Below are 13446 nucleotides of genomic sequence, written 5' to 3'. Positions count from 1 at the left end.
TTATCTTGTTGTGGTGCTCAAGTATTTCATAAATTCTGGATATAAGTCCCTTATCTGATATGTTATTACCGAATACTTTTTCCCAGTCAGTGGCGGAGAAGTTTTTGGATACAGGAGTGATATTCATTTCCGAAACGGCTTGCCTCCGGAAACTATGAACATGGAGAAATGACCAAAGTTATACATGTGTTCAGATCTTTTGTTCACAGAGTTGCTGCGAGTTGTCTATGACTTGACGGCACTTAACAACAACAAAAATTATTTAATATACAGAAAACAACTATCTATGGTAGATATCTTATCCATACACGTTTATTCCCAGAAAACCACATTGTCCATACTTCTGGACCTTATTTGTGGAGTTTTCAGTGAAATGAAAAGAATAATAATAAACATGCATAAATGTTTGGGACACACATCACTCTCATTTGTCCCAGTTCCAGCTTATTAAGTCGTTTCTTGTTACATGGATAACAAATAGAGTAAAACACATTTCAGGGGTAGAGTTCTTCAGATTATTTTTTATTAATATTAGTATTTAGCAATTTATTATTTAAAGGGATGTTATTGTTGTTGTTAAGTGCCGTCGAGTCGCAGGCGACTCATAGCCACCCTATGAAGGAGAGTCCTTGATGCTTGGGTGCCTTTCATCCTCTCTCTAGGTTCATAGGGTTTCCGGAGGCAAGCTATTATGGAAGTGGACGCCACTCCTCCTTCGACACTAGTTCAATCGGGGAGCTCCACCCCACTCTCAGTCCGCATTGGGTAGCCAACCATTAACGCATTTGACACATCCGTGTCACAGTGTTCAGCCTCACAGCAACCACAAGTGACCGCGGGACGGCAACTTGTACACCAGGGCTATACGACCTACCAGATATAATATCCTCCTTTATTTAAATTTTTTTTTAATGAAAAGAGACTTTAACTATGATTATCTAATTACTCAGTAAAAGTAAATTTTAGGAAATGCTATCTTGTTTCATATCTACAGTGATTTAAAAATTATGGGCATTTAATAAATTATCCTCTTTCTTTTTTGGAAATTACATTTTGTCAAAGATGTCATTTTTCTAAAGTTTCAGATCATGTATTGTCTTTTCTTCAAATAACTAGATCCGAGAGCAATACAACCTCAAGGGAAAAGGTTTATAAAGTACACGTTCATTAAAAGTACATACGTTTGTCTTCACACCAGAAACTGTTTTAAAAGCAGTATTCACTTCAGATCATAAATTTAGCAACAACTCTGACCTTTTATGTCAGAAAGATATTTATGACCTTGCTTTTAAGTGTTGCTGTTTTTCCTAGGGCATTATTTTAGAAACTTGTCAAATTTTAGAATATGGAATAATGAGCAGGGAAGCTTGTTTCACATTGCTGGGCCCACTTTACAACACCAATGTACCTTTAGATCTCACTATTTTATTTTATTATTTTTGTGTGCGTGTACCATCAAATCAGATCTGACTGGTACAGGAGGAGATTGCCCCTCCTTCCCCGGCAGAACATCTGGTGGATTCGAACCATGCACCTCTGGGATTGTAGTTGCAGCTTCTTGCCACTAGGCCACCAGAGCTCCCCTTAGATCTCACTCTAAGCAACACTTCTGTAATTTTCTTTGCCTTGTGGTTAGGTCTTAGAAAGAATACATATGATAAAACATTTAGAGGAGAGATAAGCAGTGAGTCACTATCTTATCCACAATTTTAAACAATTATTTTTTTATTATTTCAAATTTTAAATTAACAACTTCAAGTTAGCTATTGCCTCATTAAAAATCAGTTATGAGTTGGTTTCGTCTCAAGGGTACACAACTTGGTTGCTCAAGGTGCCACACATTCAATGTGTCAAACTCCAGATCCCTGATTTTCAAGCTGGTTTTCATTTAAAATTATCTTCCATCCCCACCATGAACTCCTTCAGGAAGCTTTTCCTGCTTGGTCCATCCCAACCCTTCTCTGAACACATCTCAATTGTAATACCCATCATCCCACAGCTTCACCTTCACTTGCTTGTCCCTTTATTGTTGTGAGCTGTCAATTCCAACCTACAGTGACCTTACGAGACAGGACAGACTCCCAGCCTTTATACTACAATTAACCAAGGAGCGAGATAATGTTCTAGATTATTCCAGTAATGCACAGGAAAGGAAAGATAGACTAAGGGATACAAGTTACAATAAAGAAGAAAAAAAAATGCAAGCTCATCTCTTTCTTCTCCCCCCCTCCCTTTCTCTTTTCTTGGTTAAAGAGTTCTTTGGAAGGATCTTACCGATTTAAATTCCAGAAATTCCATCCCTTTGGCAACTTGATAGGCAAAGCAAAGAAGATCCTCAAACGTAAGTACATTCAGGTCCTCTTCTTCTTCCAGCCTTTTTTGGTTTTCATATTCCATTTCATCTGTAAGATAAAACCCTTCACTTTTATCAAAACACTAAGCAGCTGCCTGATGCCATCAGGTAAGAGGTTATTAATGCTATAGTCAGGCAAGGAGACGACACACAAATGGAAATCTGCCACTTTACCTGGCAGCACCATCAATACTCATGGAAGCAGCAGTCAAGAAATCAAATGACCGCCACAACAAGATAAAGGTAAATAATCCAATAGAAAAATTGGCACAGGATATGAACAGACACTTCACCAAAGAAGAAATTCAGATGACTAACAAGCACATGAAGAAATGTTCAAAATCCCTAGCTCTAAGAAAGATGCAAATTAAAACAGCTATGAGATACCATCTCACCCCAGACTGAATAGCAAAATTTAACAGAACAGCAAGCAACAAACGCTGGTGAGGTTGTGGAGAAACTGGAACCCTTATTCACTGTTGGTGGGAATGTGAAATGGTACAACCACTGTGGAAGGCAGTATGGCACTTTATCAAAAAGTTGCAAATAGAGCCACCATTTGACCCAGCAATTCCACTACTGGGAATATACCCCAAAGAGACCATAACTGACATCCAAACAGATATATGCACACCCATGTTTAGTGTGGCTTTGTTCACAATAGTAAGGAGTTGGAAACAACCCAAGTGCCCATCAACAAACAAATAGACAGAGAAGCTGTGGTATATTCACACAACGGAATACTATGTTGCACTGAAAAACAAGGAACTCATGCAATATTATTCAAAATGGGTGACCCTGGAGGACATTATGCTGAGTGAAGTAACTCAGTCACAAAAAGACAAATACTGCATGGTGCACTGTTGTAACAGGATTGACATCGGCGTTAGGGGGAAGACTGAGAAGGATGGGTTCAATAATGTATACGGCATTGAAACAGATAAGGGAGAAAACTATAAAAGGGATATGTGATTAGGTATTTTTGTTATGACAGGAGTCCAGAGTGAAGGCTGCATAGTGGAGTGGACCTGGGGAAGGGTTTGTAAAACAATGAAAAATTTTTCTTTTACTTTTCCAAGAGGATAGTGCACTAGGGGGGAGGGTTGGGAGGGTAGAAAAGTATAACAGTGAATGAGTGGAAACCAAAAAAAGAAAGAAATCAAATGACATGTTGCATTGTGTGAACATGCTGCCAAGGACCTCTTCAGTGTACTACAGAGCAAAGATGTCAGTTTAAAGACCAAGGTGTGCCTGACCCAAGCCATGGTATTTTTAATTACTTCATATGCATGTGAAAGTTATACAATGAATAAGGAAGACAGAAGAACTGGTGCCTTTGAATTACTGTGTTGATGAAGACTATTAAATATACCATGGACTGTCAGAAAACTAGATCTTTCATCTTAGAAGAAGTGCAATCAGAGTGCTCCTTAGAAGTAAGGATGTTGAGATTTTATCTCACACTTTTGGGGCATGTTGTCAGGAGGGGTCAGTCCTTGGAAAAGGATATTATCCTTGGCCGTGGGTTAGGATAGGAGAGGAAGTCCCTCTATGAGGTGGAGTGACACAGAGGTTGCAATAGGCTTCAGCACAGCAGAGATTGTGATAAAGACACAGGATCAGGCAGGGTTTCAATCTCTTGTACATGGGTCACTATGAGTTGGGGTTGACTCAATGCCACCACTACCACAAACACCACAGCTGATCTAGTCTTGCTAAGCACATGCAGGGTCAATTAAAGATTCCTTTTGGTTTCCCACCACCTCACTGCTGTCAAGTTGATTCTGAGCCACAGCAGCCCTGTAGGACAGGGTAGAATTGCCCCATAAAGCCACCAAGCTGGCAGTCTTTCTTTACTTGAACAAAATGTATGGAAGGGCTAGTGGAGTGGACAGCCAATCTATTGCTTGGCTCCTTCCTGTTTGTTTAACCATTGCTGCCAAGTCATTTCCAACTTATAGTGACTCTCCATTGAGTTTCTGAGGCTATAAATCTTAACAAGAGGAGACTACACATCTTTCTCCAGTGGAACTACTGGTGGATTTGAACTGTTAACCTTTCACTTGGCAGGGCAACACACTATGGACTACATTATCAGAGCTCTGATCTGCTTAAAATCATTCTTACTCCTTTTAGTTGAACATTGACATAAAACTTTCAAACTAAATAGTGTTAGTTTTAACAAAGAATAAGTGAGCCTTAAAGCAAATGCATTTTTCTTTGGAAAATGATTTTCTCTTATAGTAATAGCTTTCTACAATAGCTTGAAAAAAACAAATGGGTTTTAACAAGGCCTTTGCTATGACATTAACAAAGAAAAACTGCTTCTGTGTCTACACACCTCAAAACTATGGGTAGAAAATGAGACTTTGAATTTTTTTCTAAATTTTATTATTATTATTGTGTGTGTGTATGTGTGTATCAAATCAGATCTGACTGGAGGAGATTGTTCCTCCTTCTCCAGCAGAGCAAACGCGGGATTCAAACCATGCACCTCTGGAATTGTAGTGCAGCTTCTTGCCACTAGGCCACCAGAGCTCGCCGAGACACTGAATTTTTTTTTTGTCAATAATTTTAATGAACATTTACTGAGAACCTGGATTTCCGTTCATTCAATGCTGCACTTCTCTACCCGCTCAGCCCTCTCCCCCCGCCCCCAGTTCGCTCCTCTCTTTCAAAAGTAAAAGAAAGACTCCCTCCCTTGTACACAATCCCCCCGCACCCCTCCCACCACCCCAAGTACATTCCACTATGCAACCGAGACACTGAATTTTAAAATACTACTAAATAGAATAAAATACTACCTTCAGAATGAAATGAATTTCCATTGCACCCCGACATTTGGTCCAGATCCTGTTGTATTTGCATTTCTCTTGAGCCAGGCATACTATTAGAAAAACACACACATATATTTTGTCATTACTATAGTCTCCTTTTGAAATGTAATTAAAATATATTTTTGTAGAGTTTGTAAAAGCTGGAACTGGTGTGAGGCAGAAACCTGTTAGAGTAGGAAAAGGCAAGTAATATCCCACTGACCAAGAGCAACAGCAGAAAACCTGAGAGACCTGGAAAAACAAGGCAGTTCTGCTGGGTTCTGGCTCTGCCAGGTGCCACTGAAATCTATCACAGGAGCAAACTCAAACTATTGGCTGCAGAAATTAATTTGAGCAAATCAGTGCTTGTGAAGATGACACAGGAATAGGTAATTGTTCTGTTATATGATAAATCTCCTTAAGTCAGAACTGACAGCTCACAGTAACAATAATCATAAAAGTCCTTTATCGTTGTTATGTGTTGTTGAGTCACCTACGACTCATAGCAACTCTGTGTATAGTAGCCCTGAAGCCTGCCATGTCCTGAGCCAGTCTCACTGACTTCAACACACCTATTGCCATTACCTCAGTTACTGTGTCAATCCATCTCATCTGAGTTTTCCCTTTCCTGCACTGTCTCTCCACCCTTCTAAGCATGATGTCCTTCTCAAAGGACTGGTCCCTCCTGGCTATGTGCCCAAAATATGTGAGATGGAGCTTCGAAATCCTAGCCTCCAAGAAGAAACTTGGTTTCACCCTCTACAAGACAGACTTGTTTGTTTTCTTGGCAGTCCATGGTATGTTTAAGACTCTTCTCCAGCACCACAACTCAAAGGCATCAATTCTTCTATAATCCTTGTCATTGTCCAGCTCTCTGATGCATAGCAAGTTATTGCGAAGATCATGGCCTGGATCAGGCACACCTTTGTCTCTAGACTGACACTATTGCTCCTTAGTACTTTGGAGAGGTCCATGACAGCAGATTTCCTAACTGCTGGTGCCCAGAGTGTTGACTGTGGAACCAAGCAAACTGAAATAGTTAACAACCTCAACCGCCTAAAAGTCCTTTGTTGTTGTTGTTATGTACTGTAGAGTCTAAACTGACCCATAGCTGGCCCTCTGGCATGTCTTCAGAGGCAGTGGGAGGAGATTAACCATCCTTCTCCCGTGGAGCAGCTGGTGGCCTTGAACTGTCTTCCTTTGGGATTATAATGCAGCTTCTTGCCACTAGGCCACCAGAGCTCCCGTAAAAGTCCTTTAAGGGATATAACAGTAAATTCTCTAGCTCTGGTGGCCTACTCTGGATGTTGTGCTGCTAACCTAAAGGCTGAGTGCCTCTGATGGTTCAAAGTCCAGCAGTTTTGATCTCCCAGTGGCTCTGAGAGAGTGAGCGAGCTGGGTAGTCTCTCCCTGTTGTAATTCCAGAATCACAGGATTCACAGAATCCGATGGAGGGTTGCTATGAGGTGAACTGACTCAATGACAATAAGTGTGCTATATAATGATTTTTAAAAATGTTTTTCACCATACAAGTTTATTCCAATTTATAATTTCTGTATCATTGGGAAATGACCTAATGCATGTAGACCACTAACATTTCAAAAAACATTGATTGTGGATGGAGTGAATCTCTGGGTTTGCCAGCATTCATTATTGCTCAAGGGAATGGACACTGGTGGTGAAATGATGAAATATTCAGTTGCTGAGAGGTGGTTTGAAACCAGCCGGTGACTCTGGGGAAGAGAGACCTGGCTGTGAGCTTCTGTAAAGACCACAGCAAAGAACTCCCAAGGGGCAGCTCCACTCTGTCACATGGGGTCAGAAATTACTTTCTGACACCCACCAAGGATAAGTTTTATTAAGCATGCTGAGCCAGTCACACACAGGGTTCATTAGCACAGACTCTCTGTTCCTGAGTGCAGAGGACATTAGAGGGTTTGCTCAGATCTAGAATATAAGCAGGAATGAGTGTAAAGGGCTGGATTGGTGCCATCAGTGTGAACAGGTTAAAAAAAATGCTACTGAACAAAGATGTGATGTCTGAGACTTGGAAATGCCAGTTCTGTCATAGACCTCACGGCATCTGTCATAGAAATTGTGGTGTTAGGGGAAAACAAAAAGCTAAGAATCTCAGACACATTCTCCAAAAGTCCCCCCAAATGATAAAAGCCCCTGGCAAGTAAATGTGCCTTCAAAATAACAGAGGCTTTCAGATGATCAGGGAACTAAGAACACTTTGTAGATGAGTGAATTGTTCTCTGAAAATGCACAAGGAAAAGTGCTCACACTAGGAGGTCCCTGAAAGAGTGGAAACGTGGAGCAAAAGTCAAAGTCGTAAAAAGGCCAAGCTCACAGGTCTGACAGTGTCTTGTTAGAGCCCCAAGACCAGTGCTGCGTGACATTCTTGAAGCCTGGAGTTGAATTCAACCTCGTGGCTCTACTCTTACCCTGAACAACAGAGTGGGAAATAAGATGAGTAAGACGACCAGGGAAGCATTCATTTCTTAGAACAATCAACGTCACAAGATCAAAACGGCAGCACTGGCCTAGGGAGAAAGCTTAGCAAGCAGGAAGGGATGGGAAAGAAGACCAAATGGAAATGGGAAACACAGGGAGGCAGTGGGAAGAGTGCTGTTATGTTGTCAGTATTGTAATCAATGTCACATAACACAATGTGTATGAACTGGTGAATGGGAAATCAATTTGCTTTGGAAACTTTTACTCAAAACACAATAAAAAGTTACCCCTCCAAATGCATGTGAATTTATTCAAGTAAAGATACTAGAGAGTTTTATTTATGTTATTAAGTGCCATTGAGTTGGCTTCAACTCATAGTGACCCTATATCTTTGCCCAAAGATCTATATAGAATAAAACTTTGCTATGAACAAAACTTATGCTATGAACCCTGTATGGACAAAATCTTGCCCAATCCTGTGCCATCCTCAAAGTTCTGCTGTTTAAACCTATTGTTGCAGTTCCTGTATCAACTGTGATGGAGAGTAAACAAGGCAGACTCTCCAATCAGTAATCAGCAAGAAGTTCCCATGGTTAAAGATGTGTATTCCTTCAAACTCTTAGAGGGTTTGCTTATGCATACTGTGACAGTAAATCCTACCAGGACCCAGAATGGCTCAGTGTTCCCACCAATGGTAAAATAATGTTGTTATGTGCCACATGTCACCTGAGACCCACACTGACCCTATGTACAACAGCTTTGAACCCTGTCCCGCCCTGAGCCAGTCTCACTGATTCCAACTCACCTAACCCCACTGTGCCAGTCACTGTATTAATCTATCTCATCCGGGCTCTTTCTCTCCTGCACTGTCCCTCCACCCCTTTGAGCATGATATCCTTCTCCAAGGACCAGTCCCTCCCACGTGCCCAAAGTATGTGAGATGGAGCTTCAAAATCCTAGCCTCCAAGGAGAAACTTGGTTTCACCCTCTCCACGACAGACGTATTTGTTTTCTTGGCAGTCCATGGTAGGTTTAAGACTCTGCTTCAGCACCACAATTCCAAGGCATCGATTCTTCTTCTACCATCCTTGGTCATTGTACAGCTCTATGATGCATAGCAAGTAATTGCAAAGACCATCTAGACTGACATCTTTGCATTTCAGGACTCTGGAGAGATCTTTGACAGCAGACTTTCCCAATGCAATTTGTCTTTTGATCTCCTGACTACTGGTAATGGAACACTAAAAAATCAAATAACAACCCAAACTCAGCTCTCCAGTTGACTCCAATTATTGGCAACCATATGTGTGTAATAATATGCAACTGCTGATTTATTTTTTTATGATCAGCTAGTATTTCTTTAATAACAGGTCTAGTCACACAGGTCTTCAGATGTACACTAACTTGTATCAGAGTTCAAGGACAGAAAAGGCAATGATTTCCACATTGGTGGGATAAAGAATTTTTCATGTAATTTTTCATGACCAATCAATAGCTTTTAAAAATCTCCACCCTTTTCTTCCTAGACACTCTGGGGAGAAGGAGGAGAGGAATCAAACTTCCAAACTATCACTTAGAAGCCAAATATGTTAACCATTTACAACACCCAGGGACTCCAAATAAACGTTGCCACAGCTGTTATGTATTTTGTCCCCATCACATTATGTCACTCTTTCCACCTAATTTTTGGACTCCTAGGATCGAAGATTCTTTCTATAAACAAGTCAAGGATTCAGTAGGAGTGTTAATGTTTCCTACTAATAACTGTGTGCTAACTGGGAGGCCTGAAATTTTCATAAGCAAGTACTTATAAGTTGTTGTTGTTGTTGTTATGTGCCACTGAGTTGTTTGCAACTCATAGCAACCCTATGTACAAGAGCCCTAAACTCCATTCTATCCTGTGCCAACCTTGCTGTCTCAAACACATTCATTCCCACCACTCCACTCACAGAATCGATCCATCTCGTCAAGGGTCTTCCTCTCCTGTGCTGTCCCTCCACTCTCCCAAACATGATGTCCCTCTCCAAGGACCAGTTCCTCCTTGCAACATGCCTAAAGTACGTCAGATGAAGCTTCAGAATCCTTGTCTCCAGGGAACATTCTGACTTCACCCTCTCCAGGACAAACCTGTTTGTTCTCCTAGCAGTCCATGGTATATTCAACACTCTTCTCCAGCACCACAGCTCAAAGGCATCAATTCTCTTTCTATCATCCCTATTCACTGTCCAACTCTAAGATGCATAGCACGTAATTGCAAAGACTATAGCCTGGATCAGGCGCACCTTAATCTTTAGCCTGACGTCGTTGCACTTCAGTACTCTTGAGAGGTCCCTTACAGCTGACTTTCCCAGTGCAATTCATCTCTTGATTTCCTGGCTGCTGTTACCAAGAGTGTTGACTCTGGAGCCAAGCAAACTAAAACTGTTAACTATCTCAATTTCTTCACCATCCATACTGATCCTGCCAATTGCTCCAGTGGTGAGAATCTTTGTTTTCTTGATACTGAGCTTCAATCCATATTGAAGACTGCAGTTCTTGACCTTCTGCCACAAGCGCTTCAGGTCCTCCTCAGTAAGTACAGGGCTGCTAACCAAAAGATTGGTGGTTCAAACTCACTAGATGTTCCTCAGGAGAAAGATGAGGCAATCTGCTCCTATAAAGATTACGATCTTGGAAAACCTATAGAACAGGTCTCTGCTGTCCTGCATGGTCACTAGGGGTTGGAATAGATTCGAGGGCAGTGGGATTGCTTTTTGGGTTTTCCAAAAACTTAACTTGAGTCTGGGCAGTGATTTAGGTATAAATGGAGAGACTGGCTCAGCTCTAGGAAGCGTATTGCAAGAAAAGAAAAGGTCACATTGTTCGAGGTCAACAGGAAAATGATACCAAAGCTAAGTGAGTGATAGAGGTCTTTGCACCCACAGAGACGATAGCCTTCAGCACCTGACCGGTGTCGGGGGACTGATCATTATATGTGAGCTATGTTCAACGAGGCTTCATTACGAAACCCTGACATAGGATCTCACCTGGGATTTGAATGTGACTGGAAAGTGGGGTAAAAACTGAAATTGTGTTCTTTAAAAATCTCCGTCCACGTCCTGTGAAACTTTTCTCTTTTACTTCTTAGATAGTTAAGCAGATCACCATAGCAACAGTATTCGAAAATCAAGTAGATTGGCCCTGAAAGAAAAAACCATTTACATCACAGGTGGGCAAAAACCAGAAGTGCTTTTCTCAGAAGTCTCTGTAACAGATGTCATCTAGGACAGCCAAGGCCTTAGCCGACTTAGAGAAAGTACAGCGCATGTTGAACCACTAACTGAAAGCTCAGCGGTTCAAAAGCACCAGCCACTCCATGGAAATAGGCGCGCCATCCCCTTTATTAAGATTTACCATCTCAGAAACGTGGTGCACGGTCACCATGTGTGGGAATCACACACAGTGGCCTTTGGTTTCTTAGACTGAAATTTCTATTTTAGCTCTTTTTTTTTTGCTTTTGGAAAGCAACGCCTTTTTCCCTTGGACCTTAGCTCTTGCTACACCCATAACCACTGTTCACCTGGACTCTCCAGCTTGCAACTAATACTGAGATGCTGGCAGCGCTGAGAACACTTGGTAAGTAATTACTGACTTGTTACATGACTAAGAAGGGGAAAACATGTCCCCACCAACTCCTGGGTTCACGTTCTTTCTCTCTCTTTTTTTACACAAGCCCTGGGCTGCCTGTCCCTGGAAGCTGCACATAGTACAACGTTCCTGATGGAAAGAAGTCATTGTGAGTGCAGAGTTTGGGTATTTCTGGGCCAAAGGGAGAGAATCAGGAGGCTTGATACAGAGTACAGCGGTGTCAGATTACTCAACAAGTGAGGCAAACATGGTCTGTTTGACTAATCTGTAGTCAACACCGTCTCATGTTTCCACATCACAGATTCAGTTCCTAGGGATGACTACTAGCATCTGTCTCTCTCTTGACCCCACAGCCTTCTTACAGAATCAAAGCCTCTTTTCAAATGGGCAATCCCCGACAGGAGTGGAGCAGCCAAGAAGCCACAGAAACATGGCTTCCTCTCGCCTGTTTACTAATCTGGAGTGAACAATTTCACACGGACTTCACCATATCTTTGATGGATTTGCAGTGAAAACTTAGGGATTCCATGATAGGTCACACAATAAAGGAGGTAGGATAGTCATTCTGTACATTGAAACATTTAATTTACATTAATATATACATATGACAGTGACACCTCTGTCTCTCACATTGCTGTCAATTTTGACAGCACATATATCTGAGATATATCTGTACATGCATTTAGAAACACACAAAGTGATTGCTATCAAGTCAATTCCAACTTTTGTGTGACCCTCCATTGAGCTACCAATGCCCATCCTTCTTCTGTAGAATAGCTGGCGGATTAAAACGGCTAACATTTCAGTTAGCAGCACAGTACTCTACACACTGTCACCAGAGCTCCTATATACATGTATATACGTGTGTGTATTAAACCAAGACTCACTGTCAACTCAACTCATAGTGTCTCTCCATTAGGTTTCAGAGATTCTAAATCTTTTATTGTCATGTGCCATCAAGTCAGAATTGATCTACAGCTGACACTCCAGTGTGTCTCCAGAAGCAGTAAACTGCATGGGAGGAAACTGCCCATCTTTCTCCCATGCTGCAGCTGGCACATTCGAACCACTTACCTTTGGGTTGGAAGCACAACTCTTTACCACTGAGCCACCAGAGCTTCCTGTAAATCTTTAGGAGAGGAGACGACACATCTTTTCCATAGTGGATTTCCAATACTGTAAACTATGGAACTGAACCGCTGATCTTTTGGTTAGCACTGAATTACAACACCAGAGTTCTCTCTCCTCCTCTCCTCTCCTCTCCTCTCCTCTCCTCTCCTCTCCTCCTCCTCCTCCTCCTCCTCCTCCTTCTTCTTCTTCTTCCTTCTTCTCTCTCTTTCTCTACCAGAATTCTGGTGGCCCAGCCTGTAGAGTGCTGTGCTGCTAACCCAAATCTTAGGCATCTCTGTGAGAATGGATTCAATGACAGTGCATTTGAGAGGTTTCTTAAAGCATCTATTTTAAAAAAGCATAAAAAAGCATCTATAGAAAAAGATTTTGTGATGGTGAATAATGCTGCTATGAACATTGGTATACAAGTCTCCTTTTGTGCCTTAGTTCTTATTTTCTCAGGGTAGCAGCATTATTCACCATCACAAGAACATGAAAACAGCCCAGATGTCCAACCACAAACTAATGGATGGAGAAATTATGGTGCATTCACACAATGGAATATTAAGCAGCATACAGGAGCAATGATTTTGCAAATTATTACCTAACTTGGGAGGGACTGGAGAGCATTATGCTGAGTGAATTAACTCAGTCCCATAAGGACAAAAACTGTATAAAATCATTATTGCAGAATGACTATAAGGATCAAAGGGGGGTGGTTGGAAGCAGAAGGATGAGGATGTGCAGGGGTTGGGGGAAACTAATGATGATTTGATGGGTGAAAGGGTGAGGGAAATTTGAAGAATCTGGTCTGGAAAACCATGTATTCAAATTTTGTAAATAAACTGGTACATAAAAAAAGATTTTTGTGTTGCACAAGTAACCCAAGGTCACACTTCTCTGGTGGTTTGAGGATTTCTGGGGGAAAGATGGGCCACCTCGTCCTGTGCACTTTACAGCCTCAGAAATCCAGCAGATGGTGGACTTGTTCTGACTCAATGGCAGCCACTGAGTAAGTGTTTATACACATAAACTCTCTCTCTGAACATGTATGTCGCTGTTGTGTGATGTCAAATTGGAACT

At 41.5% G+C, this 13446-nt stretch overlaps 1 protein-coding gene across 1 annotated transcript in view; it reads right to left on the bottom strand.

The window, feature by feature from the left end:
- The window catches only part of FLT3 (fms-related tyrosine kinase 3), a 114137-nt gene that overhangs the window by 19671 nt on the left and 81020 nt on the right, over positions 1-13446 (bottom strand). Inside the window, exons 17-19 of the mRNA XM_006894088.1 lie at positions 10653-10806; positions 5158-5240; positions 2275-2402 (exon numbers count right to left, since the gene is read on the bottom strand). Of these exons, the coding sequence (XP_006894150.1) occupies positions 2275-2402; positions 5158-5240; positions 10653-10806 (365 nt within the window). The remainder of the gene's footprint in view (positions 1-2274; positions 2403-5157; positions 5241-10652; positions 10807-13446) is intronic.

Source organism: Elephantulus edwardii, unplaced genomic scaffold (genome assembly GCF_000299155.1).
Source record: "Elephantulus edwardii isolate Elephantulus edwardi_28Jun2011 unplaced genomic scaffold, EleEdw1.0 scaffold00134, whole genome shotgun sequence".
In the NCBI taxonomy this organism is placed as follows: Eukaryota; Metazoa; Chordata; class Mammalia; order Macroscelidea; family Macroscelididae; genus Elephantulus; species Elephantulus edwardii.
Note: the sequence above shows the minus strand (reverse complement) of the source record. Positions and strands in the feature narration are given on the sequence as shown.